Consider the following 15,913-nt stretch of genomic DNA (forward strand, 5'->3'; position numbering starts at 1 on the left):
GATAGCCATTTTATTCTTTTACTAAGAAACTTCAGCTTACAAAAACAAGGTGTAAAAAGTCAAGATTTACAAAAATCATAAAAAGATGATTTATATTTCAGACTCAAAAAAGAGACAGGAACAAGCCCCAAATATGGATTGTAACAGAAATGGTTTGCTTCACATTTAAAAAAAAATAAAAAACAGAAACAAACTAGCCACCATATGTTGATGTTAACATAGGATGAAGCTTATTCTGGAGGAATTTCCATTTTTGAGTAGTACTAAGGGAAGAAGCCATTTGGTGTTGCATAGCATTTTAGTGCACCAGGTGGGTTTTCCAGGCACCAGGGAGGCATTGTCCCTGTAATACGGTGGGCTTTGAGGGCAGTGATGTGCAGGTGGAGGCAAGGTAAGCCTGGGCAGTGGGCATTAAAGTAACACCGCTTGAGGAAGCTGCTTCCTTCACAAGGAAATAGATGTTTTCTGACCCTAAATTTTTTTGTGGTGATGCCACTGTCCAGGAATTGGGTTCTTTGGGAATGGATTATGTAAGGAACTGACCTAGAAAGAATCATGTAGGCTTAGAAAGGTATGGACATAGAAACAGGCTCCCCTTGGCAATTTTTTCTAGTTGATTTGTGCTTTGAGGCATTTAAAAAACTACATACTGCCTTTGTGTGCTGAGTCTCCCGTGGAACTGGTGTGGGATTAAAGGACATGAAACGGAAAGGAGGATCAGTAAAAATGCACCACAGTAGCCTATTGTTAACATTTGACAGATACTGTCTAGCTATCTGTTTGCCAAAGGTAAATAGGATAAAATGGTCCTTCTTGACCCTGCTGGCATAAATCTGATTAAGAAAGCTGTTAAGAGAATTAGATCTTTTTTATATGTTAAAGAAAAGCACCATTCTCTATGAGCATTTATCAGCATTTGTTAGGAGGGAGTTTGAGCTTGTGTGAATTCAGGCCTGTGTCTGGCTTAACATGAAGGCAAGATCCTTTAAGGGTCTACATGGGGGTAACAGATGCTCTGACAGGTTTATATCTTACTGGGTTGTTAAGATGAGGAAGGGTAACACATATGAAGCAAGGCTTAGGTTTGAAATGGGACCAAGAAGGAAACTTTTAAGCCCTGACAGACCCAAAAGCCCCTTCAGCCTGCATGACACCACTGCTAAGACAAAATGCCAGCACTTCTTATTCTTTATAAGAATGAAACTTACATCCTTGAAGTCTGCTACCTGCTCTCAAAACTGTGAACAGTTCTATTTGATAAAAAAAATTTCAAAGCTAAAAATCAAAATCTGGCCAAGATTAAGACATGGCAGCTTCCAAAAGCATTCAAATTTCACTCAAATGTTTTAGCTTCAAGTAATAGTGTTACTGTTGGTTGGTATATAAAGCCATAAAACTGGCAAGGTAAAGTTTCATTTACATTGGCTTAATTCCTGAAAGTGATAAGAATTTAGCAGATAAAGCTACCAAATCAACAGTTTTCAAAAATTCTGATGAATAATCACTGATTCTGTAAATTAAAGTGCTGGCTTTTACTGTTTCAACACATGACATTTCTCTTCAAAGGAAGTCAGTTTTACATTGTTTCATTCGGGTTTAGCCCAGGCTAGTTAACACAGTACTATGACATCTCTTACCTAGTTAGATCTGAAATAGAAACATGCCAGCAGAAGTAAATATGGAAAGAGTCCACAAAAATGACCATTGGCCTCAGTGCTCTAGTAACCATGGTGTTTTTAGAGCACTATGTGGGTTGAATGAGTACACAGTGGTTAAAAGTCAAAGCCGTAGACCAAGAAAAAGGTTAATTTAAACATGGAAGATACTAACTAAACTCACAGTCATATTTAGTCATTTTCAGCTTTAGTGCTAACTCCAAAAAAGAATCTGAATCTGAGATGCACGCTTACCCAGTAAAAATCTAAGAGGCCAAGGGAGGTTTTATTCCAAAGATATAACTGCCTCGCCTAATTAGGTCAGTAATTAGGCTGAGGAACCCAATTATCAAATGTGCTTCAAGTGGTGAGCTTTTTAAACATCCTTTGAAGTCTCGAGCTCAGTGGAAATCTTACATTGGGAGTGAAAGGAACATGCTGTGTTTACAGCTCTGCAGGTGAGCAGGCTGGGTCTGATCTTCCACAGCCACTCAGCACCGTACCCATCAGCACCTGCCAGGGAGCAGGGCCGGGGGGCTGGCACACAGTCTTCGAGCCTTCTCTCCTGCATATTACACAGTGTACTGGTTTGCTTTACAATCTAAAGGTTCACATATGGGGGATTGTGTTCTACACTGCTTCCTAAAATTTTGTGCAAAAGAACTTCAGAACTAAGGAAGGTACCACTTCAGGAGGAACCATTTTTGTTTGACTTCTACCATAAGTTGTTCAGTATTAGAAAAACTAAAAGACCTTTTTCTCAACATTTGTGCTCTCCCAACCAGCTAGAAAAAGCAATCCTTCCATTCATAAGCTATAACCCCAGACAAGGATACATACACGTTTAGGAAGGGGTAGCCCTCCCAGCCTGATTTAAAAAGGCCTGAGTTAATGTTTGGAACATAAAAGGGGTGGTGAAAAAGAATGGGGTATATAGTCTGCCTTGAAAAGGAGACATCTGCTGAATAATCAAATACAAAGATTTTGGACATTACAGTAAAATTTCAGAACTTGCTGGTAAGAATAATTTGCTTTCACACATGAGATATGAAGTGCTTTTACAAAGTCTGATATATGTCCTTTACACTATACAGACCCATTTGCCACTTGAAATGACAAGAAAGAATCCTTTCCCTTAATCTTTTAAATCCCATGCAAACCATAGTTGGGTACAAGGCACCAAATTTTATGAATTGTATAAAATTAGTTCACAAAGCTTTATCAGTAAGTAAAACAAATTCCATTTTTCCCTCCCTACCCACCCACATCCCACCCCCCACACCCAACCAAGTTTTCATTCTGCACTACTGTCGACCTCTCTCAGGTTTATGCTGGTCTGGCTAGGGCCATGCCCCATGGCCAGCCAACCCACCTCATTAGTTCTTGCACTTGGATGGAACTGTAAGCATAGCCAAGAGTGGGGAACTCATACAATCACTGGCTCTAGAAGCCTTGCCATTAAAAACAAAAATAAACTCTGCTATTGAGTCCACAGGACGCATTAACACTTCTACAGTTTCCAATTTTATTCATGACACTTTTAAGAGACATCTGGAAATTTTTTTCATTGTGGCACTGCCCCCCTCAGCCTGAGAGGGACTGGATCAAAGCAGGCAAGAAGTCTGCCTACCATTTAATAAGAGCTTCAGTTCCTGGCTGTTGAGGGGCATGCCTTAATTTTTTCTTTTCCTTTTTTTTTTTTTTTTTTAAACACTAGCATGGATGCTCATCTCAGAGGCAACCACAAGCATGAGGGTCAAGCTAGATTGAGGTAAAATCCTTTTTGAGGGCCAGGGTGCATTCGTCTTGGCTGGCTACAGCAGGAAGTAAACACACCAGCCAACTACAAAGATTTCCTAGAACTACTTGTCTGGGAGAGAAGCAGGCCCATAAGGTTCAGTTAGGAGATCTTGGGTTTGATTTGGCAGCATCTAGTCAACTTCTACCTGGTTCTCTCTTCTCTTTAGAATGTTCTGACTTAAAGTAAGCTGCAACGAAGAAATTCATCTACTTCCAATACGTAAATAAATTAAAGGCAAAGGGACATTTCCCTCACAACAGCCATTGGCTTATGCAGCAGGGAACTCTTTTCTTTAATAAAAATCTCCATAAATACTAACTTCTCAACAGCGTCTAGTGCTGCTGCCTCTGGGTACCTGAGGTGTCTGACTGCAGGGACACCTTCAAGTGTGTGCAGCTCATTGAGGACTCTGATGCTGGTTTCTACTCCAACTCATTTTAAACAATTTTATTAATTTGACACATGGGTGCTCATCTAAGTTAAGCACTTACTTTACAAAGCTCTTGGTCTGCTTAATAATCCTTAATACTTGGTATAAAACTATTTTTAAAAATTAAATTGAAGATCTTTTAATTTTCCATTAAATGTTTATTTTTCTTAAGTATTTCCCCCTGGACACCCTGAGGGACGAAGTAGATGCTCTATTAGTACTTCTCCATTTGTAAGTTCTCTTTTTCTAGAATAACAAATATAGCATTCAATGCAAGATGAGGCACAATTTATATTTTCCTTTCCTTTTTTACTCTCCTTGGGTTTTTTTGTATAAAATTGTAAAAAAAATTTTTTTTGAATTAATGGACTTTTCTATTGCCACAAAAAGTCATCACCAATCATGCCGACTTAGAAATGCAGATCTAGAGAATATAGCTTCACATCAGAGTCTCTGGCGTGCGGGCAGCTGTGACACTTTAAAACAGTGTCCAGGTGAGGGTGAGCCCGGGCCAAGCTTGTAGAAAGAAGCCTGCAGTAGACCATATAAACCAAACAGCATAAAAAATGCCATACGCTATCGCTTCCAAATAAAAGCTAAACATTACAGAAACCTCACAGTGTTGGAAAAAGCAAGTTTAATTTAAAATATAGTCACTCCCCTTATCAGGGTGAGCCATTTTCTGTCTGATTTCCTCCAAGTCTCAGTGCTGTCAGGCAGGTCCCATGGGAGCGTTCATCTCAAAAGAGGTCAACAGCAAATGCTACAGATTTGCTTGGGAAATGTGGTTCCTTAACACAGCTAAAGCTACAACCCTCATTCTTTAGCTTCTCTTTCCCCCAACTTCCCACCCCTCCCCAAACTCCCTTCACATCTACTCCCTTCAAGTGGCAACTGTACTTCTACCTGAATTGAAATATTAATATGATATACTCAGTCAAAAGATGAGCGTTCCGAGTGACAGGCTGAGGCGGGCTGTGCACCCCCACAATCAGAGTTACGGCTTGCATTCACTTTTACTGGTGAGTCTAAGCAAAGGACTGAGAAGGAAAAATTCAGTGGTGCCTGATGGGGCAGAAGGTTTCCATCTGGGCAAATTCGTGCCACTTAGAAACTGACCCATTTAAAAAAGATATATTTTACTAGCACTGCAATTAAGGACAGGGCACTCTCGCTTTTTTCTCTGATGGATTGAGTGTGGATGGGTAAAGGAACAGTAGAGGTTAGCATATTTGGGAGGAAACAGGCCAAGGCCATAGGCAATAAACTGTTCAGACATATGGGAGGCAGATTCCTAAGCCTTAGGAAAGCAAAAGCTCCCACACCTTGTGAACAAGGATGTTCTAGCCTTCCTGGTGCAAGAAATAAGCTGCAGGCTAAGACAAGCTGTATGCTGTACCAGGGCGAGAATGGGTGACAGGCATTTAGATAGGCCCTGGACTACCGGCAGCCCTGCCCCCCAGCTGAGTTCTGGGAAAGCCTTAGACAACTGACATAAAGACCAATTTAAATCAAATTATGTGCTTGCCCTAGACCTGAACCAGGGATTTGCTACAGAACTGGGTAGCCAGGAGTGCCCTGAGGCTCAGCATGCCACAGAGAACATGTCAGGTACTAGTTTATTGCTTCCCCATATGAACTCCTTTAGACGAAGGGATATTCATGCCAGTCTCAGAAGATTCGAAATGATTGATGGCAGCAGCCAGGGAGAGTATGACACATGAAAAAGCTCCCATTCTGCATGGGGAAATTTGCTCCATGCATCTCATTCCACTCTTCAACTGCTTTCCCCTAAAAAAGGAAGTCTGCGAGTTTTCAACCTTGAGGGCTACTTCCTTTGTAGGAACAAATCCTTAGACTTCACCTCTAGCCTTGGAATCAATCCCATCCAGCAAGCTGCCAGCCCAGGGCCCCGCCTCATGTGCTCTGTCGAGGGCTGCTCACATCAGGAGGGTTCTTCTGGTGCAGCAAGGAGTCCTGATTAGCAGGGGAATCACGTAATAGAAAGAAAACACGGCTGGATATGACCAATTTACTCCCTCTTTCCTCCACCCAGATCCCTCTATATTCAGAAACAACTGATGAGTCTTCATAGAAGTTACTCCTTTTGACTTCTTTTATCAAAGGAGGGAATTTCTAAACCCATTTAAAAGAAAGTGACTACAAATTTTACAATAGGACATAGTCACCTGGCACCTGCTCTAGACCCAATGAGGCAAATCTAGTAATCTGTTCCTGCAGTAAACCTTATTTCCTGTAAGAGGAAAGACGTACAGACACCAGTAGTTTAAAAGCAAGCCAGTCCTTGATACGTGCCTCCCATCAGGGGAAGGTCCGTGGTCTGCCCTCATCGTTGTTGCTGGACTGCACCTGAGCTTGGAGTTGGGTTTCTGAGATTCTTGCATTGCCCTGAACTGTTCTTTGAGTGTAAAAAAGGATGTAGGCTTGAGTTTTGCACACTTCCTCGACACTGCATACATTCAGCTTTGAGTCATTGCAGTGGACCCAAAAACCTAGGAAACCAAATGAAAGAGAGAAAATGACTACCCAACTTATATTTCCAATCAGCAGGCAAACAAGGAGATGAAGAAAGGAACTGAGGAGTTCTGAATAGAGCCAACCCTTGATAGGTGGTGGTGAAGGAAGAGAAAAGTAGATGAAACCAGGAGACTTCCCTGAAACCACTGGTTTTAACCGCACAAACCCCAACACAATACTGCTTAAAGTATCAAGTGACTAAAATTTTTGTCCTCATTTCATTCAGGCTTTTTCACTGCCCATTAGGGCCTTCTACAAAGATGGAAGACTGGGGGCTAAGAGATGGGACAAGGAGGAGGAGAGGGGAAAATTAAATAGAGAGGAGAGCTAAAGGAAACTTAGAAGGAATAAAAGGTTACTTGTTCACAGGCTTACTCTGGCTGCACCAAGGTCTGAGGGGTTCAAGATGGGTACAAACTGAAAACATGTCCGCAGCCCACCTGCCTCAGTGCAGTAGCTGGGAGGCTCTGCTCTGAGGGACAAGGACTGCAAGTTCCTTGGGAAGGGCCCTTGTATCGCTACACCTCCCATGGTAAGGGAGGTCGTAAGAACACAGTCAGTGCTCAGTAAGTGTCCTCGGCTTTACTCCATGAAGTTAGATAGGTCATACTGTTTCTGCAAAACCCAGAAGGCAACTGAGCTCTGCAGCAGAAGTGTTAATAACAACAACCTCTAACATTAATTGACCATTATGCGCTAGGCACCACGCTTGGCAATTTACGTTAGTTCCTGTCAACTGTTAGAACAATCTCATGTTGTTACTTAGTGATATATCCAAAATTGGAATCCATCTTTCATAGTTCTTTCCATTGGATTTTAATGAATGTAATATCCTCCTATAGATGAAATAAAAGGAAAGGAATGAAATGTGGACAAACCAACCCTTTTCCGTGTCCCCCACCCCACAGAGTAAAGCGCACGCACCTCCCTCTGTGTTGTAGCAATAGGCTGTGTAGTGTCCTGAGCCAAACCCTTTCCCGTGATGCATGACCACTGCGGAGAGATCATAGGCAAAGGTCTCTTTGTCAAGAGAGGAGAGCATGTCCCTGCAGCAGTAAGGTTCCATGGTTAATACCTGGTCAAAGACGACATGGACCCCAATCTTCTCTCGGTGATTACGGCCAGACCACCTAGAACATGGATATAAACTTTTTACTAGTAAGAAACGGCATGTGTGATCATAGATTGAGGTAGGTAAAATGGGAAACTGAGAAAATGTAACCTTCTGGATTTGGTTTTCACATCAATAAGACAGTGGTAATCAATGTTCATGTATATTTCCTGTGAATGTTCCATGATGTTCTCTGAAACTAGAAATCCCTAAACAAGCAATTCAGGCAATACTCTTTTTTTAATTTACCTCCTGCCCTTCTTTTCACAGGTTATCTCAGACTTTATTCAGAAGATGACTCTATGTAAGCCCACGCGAGAGTAGAAAATCTTCAAGCGCACATACCCAGTGCAGGCTAGCCGATTAAACAGGGCCACCAGAGCAGAAGCCCAGTCCTGGCTGACATCAACTCGCCTCCCTGGGTGTGAACCATATGCTCCATGGAAAGCGTAAGGTCTCTAGGAACAGGCTTCTTTTCCCAACACCAAAGAAGACATCTGCCCTCGCCAAAGCCTTTGAAACAGCTACTCCCACAGGGCACAGCCACCTGGGATGCCCCAGAGCAAGCTCACCTGAATCTTTTAAGGTGCAGCCGGAGAACCTGAGGTAGTCTGTAGATCATTAACTGCTTTCTAGCTTCACTCAGAACAAGGGGTTTTGGATTGGATTTTCGTCGTTTGCCTATATGGTTTGGGAAAGTATAAGACATAGATTGTGAGGAGACTCATTCTTTTCCAGCTATGGCAGAGATAATGACTTGGCATTCAATATGCATTCTCCTTATTTCTCAGTATTTAAACCTCAATTTTACTTGGGGCAGCAATGTGACCCTCTTTAAGACTGCATTTCCCAGCCCCATGTGCCTGCATGGTGTGGCTCTGGAAGCCCCAGCTGAATGAAAGGAATGATTGATTGGTAGTGTTAGGATGGCTGCTTAAAGGCTGACTCAGTTGTAAGATGCATCCTTTGTCCTTTCCACTGTTTGCAACTGCTGGAATTCCCCTTGGACCATGAGGCAACCTTAAGGATGGAAGCCTTGAACTAGGACAGTAAAGCTGAAAGATGCAAAGAGTTTGGGTCCCCAGTGACCATGCAGCCACCAAGCCAGACTCAGAATGTCCTTCAGAATTCTTTTATATAAGAGGGAAAAAAATTACATCTCATTTTAAGTCATGGTTATTTAAGTTGACTTACAAACAACCAAACCTAATCCTGATACATCCACTTTCCAATTTTTGCATCAGCATCTTCCAAAATTGATAGGGGTTTAGGACGGTACACACCTGATCTCCTGCCTTTATTAACAGACTAGAACAGAAAGTCACTGCGACAACATGCACACAGAGTAGATGCATACGTTAGGGTTCTACGCCTTTACATCTGGGCTTATAATTTAAATCACAATGCGCCATATATATCACTTAAAAAGCTTTTTGTTTAACTCTATTTCCTGCTCACAGCTAGTTGTACGCTATTAAACAGGTTATTCAAAACTCTGAACCTCAGTTTCCTTTCCTGTGAAACTGGGACTAATGCATACATTTCAGGCTTAGGAAAAAGGTTAGAGGACACAGGATTACTAAAGGATCGAGTATTTAAATAGATTTTCCCCCACTGCATGATTTGCTTGTGGCCTGTACAAATATATAGAAAAGAAACTTTGCTGGCTTTACATTTTTATGGCATACCTATTTTCTGAAACATGTTTATTGGTAACAGCACACTGCCAGGCATGCAGGACTAGGCTGACAGGCCGGCCAAATTCACCCAGTCCAAAGCAGAACCAGTGTTCGAGACTCCAATTTTGTTTCTAAAGCTACTGAATTGTGGGTGAAATGCATTTCTAAATTATAGCAAATAAACAATGGAAATAAAGTTCCCTTAATTTCCAGAAGCCTTCTCTAGAACCATTTACTGACTGCTCTGTTATCATATTAATTAAATCAGTGAATGGATGGGAATATAAAATTAGTTCATGGTCCACATTGGTGCCTGCTAATTGTCTTTGAGCTGTTGATACCATGGTCTCAGTGTCTGAAGAGCCTGGCATCTGATTCTAGGTCTGTCTGTACCACCTGTGAAAGGTAGTGAATCACAGCCAGATGAGGTATCACGGAGCTTTCTGTGACAACAGGATGTGGAGCTGGTGCTTCTCATAATAGATTGCAGCAGCTAGATTGCAGCTTTTACTAGGGCTGGCAGTCGTGTTATGTGAGAACATGAGCAGAAAGAGAATTTAAAGAGGGCCCTGGCCTTATTTTGCATTCCTATTCACCAACAGGGTTTTTGAAAATTATCACAGCTATGCCTGGGAATCCTGGCAGTGACTTTCACTCTCAGCAGAGGGAGTATGTGAGCTAAGATGAAGACAACGTAGAATCTGGCTTTGTTTCCCTAAAATGAAATTCACAAAGAAAAAGAAATTACTGATTCAATTGAGATTGGTCAGTTCTGCCTCCATTTGATTAAGCTGGCCACACAGAAAGGTGGAAGATTGATAGTTCGGAAAGTTCATAAGCAGCAGATCAATGCATCATGTCCCTTCACCAAAGCTTTGTTTCCCTGCTATTTTCTGAACCTGCCTAGAGAAATACTGATAAATTGGCACATCTGGCAACCAGAAAAACACAATCCTTTCTTGCAAAAGTAAATAAAAGTATTTCTTGACTAATCTATCAGGTCTGAAAACAATGGAGTTAAAGCTGTTAAGATCCTTCTGCTCCTTAAAAGTGAGAAGCTTTATGTGAATCACACAGATACTGCTGTAATAAAATACTTTAAGTCACTGCCTTTATATCTCAGTATGGAACAGGACAGGTGAATCTATAGTTAACGAAGTACAGCATTTCAATTTTTGTTTTAAAATGGCAAAATGATATCAGGTGTGACTTGATTTTTGTATTGATTCTTCAGAGAGAACAGGTTTCTGATAATTTACTATAAAAAATCTTATGCAAACATACTAAAAAGGCTGCAAGACTGCTTTTCCCAAAACTTGTAGTCCAAATTATCATACTGCTGCAAACTGAATTCAGATCTCTGCACAATCCATGAATTTTAGTTTCCAAATCTCTATATGCCAAAACCCATCAGCTTCCAAGTATTTGCTCTGCATTTCCTCTGTACACACTGGGTTAGCAAAAGCATTAAGTGTTAGCGTGACAAGATGAGGGCTAGGGGAGGCTGCATAAGATGCCCATAGAACCATATGGAAAAAATTCCACTTTACAATTAAAGCCATGATAGAGAAATTCTTCCTTATGACCCCTTCCAAGATGTGAACCTTTCAGGCATGTGAAGAAACAAATAAACATAGACAAGAACTATGAATCTGCCAGAGCAATGTACCACATGACTTGCTTTCTTGGTCTCACTGTACCCATCCTTAGCATCACTTCTGACAGACTTTAAATCTACAAATTCAGAACAATAGCACACTTTTCTGATACCATAGCTCTCAAACAGGCTCTACCACCTAAATTTAGATTAAATAAAAACTGTCAGACTCTGTATTCATGAATTTAAGCAGGACCCCTCTACACTACAAAGCTAAGGACTCACTCACATTCTTGGAGTCCTCATTTCAGGATCCATACTTTCAAATGCCTCCCAAGATAACAACTTATGTCAGTCACAGCATCAAAGGAGGCCCAACTCCTAGGTTTTGTTTTGCTTTTTAAATATAATGTCCATATACTTGTTTTCAGGAACATGGGAGGAAAAAATCTTTAGAAGATGCTCTAGAACTGCTCAATATTATTAGTGTTACTTTTGACTAAAGGGACAAAAGAAACAGCTTAAACTGATACTCCAGTTAGACACACACACACACACACCCTCGCCCCCCACACTCACTGTTACACCGGTCACAAGCGTAGATTCTCCCTTCCAGAGCCTCTGTCTCTGTGAACTTGGCCAACATCTCAGTGAGCAAGCACTCTGTCTGATTCAAAGGGACAAACCCCTTTTCTATGCAGTGATAGCGTTCAGGGAATTCCAGGGACAGATCCCAAAAGGGCTCGATGGTATTGGATTTGTAATTGCATGATACACATGTGACCTAGAATGAAAAGATTGGTTTATAGGTTATACAACTTCCATGCTTCCCACATACATTTTTGCTAGCTTTATAAAAGACACATAACAGCCAAAAGTAAGTGTATAGTTTTCAAAAAAAATTTTAAGTGTAATCTTAAAATAATAAACATTAACTTTAAGAGAATTAGAGGGTATTATTTCTGGTTTGTATTTCTAACTATGACACAAGCTGGAACTGGAAAGCCACAGAGCACAAAGATTATTACCGACCCCTTTCTCATTTCTCCTTTCCCAAAGCATGCTCTACCATTCAGTGCTGCAGTAGTACAGATGGAAGTTACTGTGCAGTCGTTCGAGGCACCAGTCTGAGGTGGACAATTTGCAAATTCCTGTCTGCTTCTCTCATCCTCACACTCCTTTCTCCTCTAGACTTTGCTCCTTCCATCCAGTCCAACTTGCCTCTCTTCTTGCCTTTGTTTCCTGCAGCATCCCTACACTGATCCCTGTGTCCTAAGAGCTTCAAAATATCTTGTGATTAGCCCTCCTCCTTCTCTCTAACCTACCCAGATGCACCTTCTTTCTACAGACCCTAAGAAGGTAGAGGAACTACCAATAAATACTCCTTTCACATGCTGAAAAACAAAACCCTAAATACACTTTCTCTTCCTGTTCTAATCATCATTCTTTGAAAACCCTAAATACCAAGATACAGAACCTCAGTAGCACTGTGTAGAGGTTCTACCTGGATCTCTTAAGTTGCTCACCTTTTTAACTCTAAAAATTCTTTCTACATATTCTCACGAAGCCTTATCTCAGAGTCTTCACTCATGTCCTTACATGGCTAAAGATCCAGGAAATGAAAGGTAATGGGGAACAGGAGGAAGGCTTGCTTAGGCCTTTGGCATCCTCCTAGCCACCTCCCTTCCTTGTATGTAAAGAATGCCTTGGAAGGAAGAATGCTCTTTCAAACAACTATGGAACCAAGGTTAGAGGCAAACTTCAATTTCTAAAAACTGATCAAAGAATGGCATGCCAACAGTGGGTATTTAATTATAACAATGGGAAGATTATATTACCCATATCACCATTAAAGGTTAAAGACATTCACTGAAAATGAAGAGATAATGGCAAGTTAAAAATCTGCCTGAAAAAAAAAAAATCCTGGGAAGAGATAGGAGGCAAGCTCACCAAGGCCATCGCACAGTACCATGAAAGGTACAGTGGCCGCCCTCAACTATGCATAGTTACGGCAAATGCTGGCTACCCGAGTCAGGATAACAACCTGGGGGAGGCTCTCACGAGAACCCTACCTACCATACCAGCCCTGCTCCAGTGTGGTGGGCAGCCGGGGTTGGGCCTGGCACACACCCACCTGGCTGAGTAGCTGCCCGTGAAATATGGTGTTCACCACCTTTAAGACCTGTTTGGTGAGTTTCCTCTGGGAGAAGGGGATGAGGATACGGCGCGTAGTGCCCTCGGACTCGAGTTCTTGCTGCACTTTGTGCAACAGCTCGCAGAGAAACTCCTGCGCATCCTGCTGGTCGTAGCCGCGGAAGGCGGGGATCAGGCTCCACACCGAGTGAAGCATGGCGAAGGGTGACACCAGGGCCCACTTCCCGGACCACATGACGCGGAAGAGGGTGTGCAGTTCGTGGCAGAGCGAGATGTGCTTTGAGCTGGGCTCCTTGTTCTGGATGAGTTCTAAGCTCCTGCTGAGGGAGGCTCCGCCGTTCAAGCAGAAGCCCTCGCGCTCGCAGGCCTCGGCCGCATTGCTCCTCGGCGACAGCTCGGTGGCCGAGCTGCTGGCCGGCCTGCCCGCAAGCGGGGCCTTGCCGTTGGCGGCCCTGGGAAACAGCTGCTCCGTCTTGGACGGGTCGAGGTTCAGGAAGCACTCGCGGAACTTGCGCAGGTGGCTGAGCACCTGGAGGATGGAGTTCATGTAGCAGGTGTTGCCCAGGTTGCGCAGGCCCGTAACGCCTGGTGCCATGACGGGCGCGCGGCGCGGCGCGGGGCGGGGCCCGGCGGGCGCGCGCGCGGTGGTGGCGCGCGGGGCGGCGGCGCGGGGCGCGTGCAGCAGCAGGCGCGCGCTCTTGCGCGGTGGGGCGCTGGCCAGCTCCTCCAGCAGCCGCCGCTTCACCTCGCGCCGCCGCTGCCGCGCCGCCTCCTTCTTGCGCTCCAGCGCCTCCTCCCGCCGCCGCTGCTCCAGCCGGGCCTGGCCTCTCGAGGTCTTCTCGAACCAGAGCCGCAGCGTCCTGGCCAGCAGGCGCTGGCGCCGGTACCACAGAGCCGTGAGCATCTGCGGCTGTCCCTGAGGGGCGCGCTGCGGCGGGACCGTGTCCTCGCCCGAGGCCGTGGACCGCAGCGTGCGCCCGCGCCTCAGCGGCGGGTCCTGCTTCTGGCCCCTGACCGCCAAGAGGGAGCTTCTCAGCAGCTTCAGGTCCCCCTCCGGGTTGTCGTTGAGCACGTAGTCCTTGCACAGGTAGCAGAACACGTAGAGGTCCCGGACCTCCATGGCTAGCGGGTGTCCAGTCTCTTCGAAGTGTTTGAGGGCGTGATCTTCAATGTAGCGGCCGCAGGCCACGTGCGAGCACTTCAGACAAGCCCACACCGACTCGGTGGTGGCGCACTCCCGGCAGCACCACTTCTGAGGGTTCAGGATGGAGTGGTCCTGGGCGAGCCGCAACCGCCCTACATGTTTGCATCTATCCATGTCTTATAGAAGTCTCCACTCTTTCAACCTGGCAAGACAGGGCCCCCCAAAAGAGAGAGAGAAACCTTTCAGCAAAATAGTTTCCTAGAAAGGCTTGCATCCGGCATTTACCAGTCAGTATTCATTAGTTTTTAATTCAAAATTAGCTCTTTTGGAAGGAAGTTTAAAAAAATGTTTGGCACAGACTGGGAATTACAGAAGCACAGTTAAATTCCTTAAACAGTAAGACTCATAAAACACTAAATGAGAGGCTTTAACACCAATGTGAAATTTTACATTTTCTAAGCCTGTTTTAATTATTGAATATCAGCTAATTTTTATGTAAGGCTGATTTGTGTTCCTTAAGAAACCTCATTACCCTATTTCACATTGCACCCAACTGGCCACGAGGGGAAAGAAATCTATATATTCTGAACCATCTCTAAACTGTTGATGTTCTGGAAGTGAAAGCCTCTCTGTCTTCTGACAAGATCCTGGCTACACGCAGAAAGGGACAGGAGAGAGGAAAGGAAAGAAGGCATAGATAGTGTTTCACATACCAGCAGGAGAGATGAAGACCCTCAAGTAAAAAGACAAGCTCGGGTCGGTTTCAATGTATTTCAAAGCAGAGATAACAGGATATGGTTAAGGTAAGAAAGAGAAAGTCCTCCTCAGTACAAAGTATTTTATTTTCTTGAGTCCAAAGAACCTGGCTAAGGATGTCAGGTTTATATGTCTGCTAAGGTCTGAAGGTTTGTGCCTCCAGTCAAATGCTAATATCTTAACCTCCAAGGTGTTGGTATTAGGAGGTGGGGTCTTTGGGAGGTGCTTAGGTCTTGAATGGCTTGACCCTCAGGGGATGATCCCTCATGAATGGGATTAGTGCCCTTATAAAAGAGCTCCCTCACCTCTTCCACCTTGTGAGGACACAGTGAAGAGCCAGCCATATGGCTATGAACTAGGAAGTTCATTCCTTATCAGATATGAAATATGGTAAAATCGTCTTGGACCCCCTAACCTCCAGAACTGTGAGAAATTAATGTTTGTTTTTTATAAGCCACCCAGTCTATGGTATTTTTGTTATAGCAACCCTGAGGAACTAAGAAAATGTGTCTTTTTGAAAAGAACATTTACACCTTGTAGAAAGGATGGGAAAACTTTCACCTTCTCTACTAAAAGAACAGATACGTACAGAATTAGACAGATTTGACTCAGGACGGATTAGAGGTGAAGTGGCTACTGGTATTACAGTATTTAACTAAACTACTGAGACAAAAGGAAAAAGCAAACTTTTCAGATGATATATGTGAAGATTTTTTTTAAAGCAGTGATAACATACTGAACTACTGAGCTTTTTAATTTTTTTTCCTTTCTCATATTGCTTCTTCAATATTGTTCATCGGAGAAGACTAATAGGCAATTTCTCCAAGGAAGAGGCTATACAACTATTTTAAAGAAAACTTTATTCTTTGGAACCTTGAGAGTCTTGTTTGTTTGTTTGTTTGTTTTCCTAATACCAATACTTAAAATTACCTAAAGGTATTTCCTCTTATAAAGTGAACTTCCTTCACCTCCATTTCTTGTCCACTTTCATTTCTGTGAGCAAATGCAGTTCTATGACTATGGGATCACCCAGAGAAGTTCTAAATCC

The 15,913-nt window shown here is 43.3% G+C and overlaps 1 protein-coding gene across 1 annotated transcript in view; it reads right to left on the reverse strand.

Moving 5' to 3' along the window:
• Positions 1 to 3,318: 3,318 nt before the first annotated feature.
• The window catches only part of USP49 (ubiquitin specific peptidase 49), a 50,072-nt gene continuing 37,477 nt past the window's right edge, over positions 3,319 to 15,913 (reverse strand). Inside the window, exons 3-7 of the mRNA XM_031434716.2 lie at positions 12,946 to 14,311; positions 11,391 to 11,595; positions 8,108 to 8,216; positions 7,349 to 7,554; positions 3,319 to 6,399 (exon numbers count right to left, since the gene is read on the reverse strand). Coding sequence (XP_031290576.2) covers positions 6,209 to 6,399; positions 7,349 to 7,554; positions 8,108 to 8,216; positions 11,391 to 11,595; positions 12,946 to 14,283 — 2,049 coding nt within the window. The 5' untranslated portion in view covers positions 14,284 to 14,311 and the 3' untranslated portion in view covers positions 3,319 to 6,208. The remainder of the gene's footprint in view (positions 6,400 to 7,348; positions 7,555 to 8,107; positions 8,217 to 11,390; positions 11,596 to 12,945; positions 14,312 to 15,913) is intronic.

Source organism: Camelus dromedarius, chromosome 19 (assembly GCF_036321535.1).
Source record: "Camelus dromedarius isolate mCamDro1 chromosome 19, mCamDro1.pat, whole genome shotgun sequence".
Taxonomy (NCBI): Eukaryota; Metazoa; Chordata; class Mammalia; order Artiodactyla; family Camelidae; genus Camelus; species Camelus dromedarius.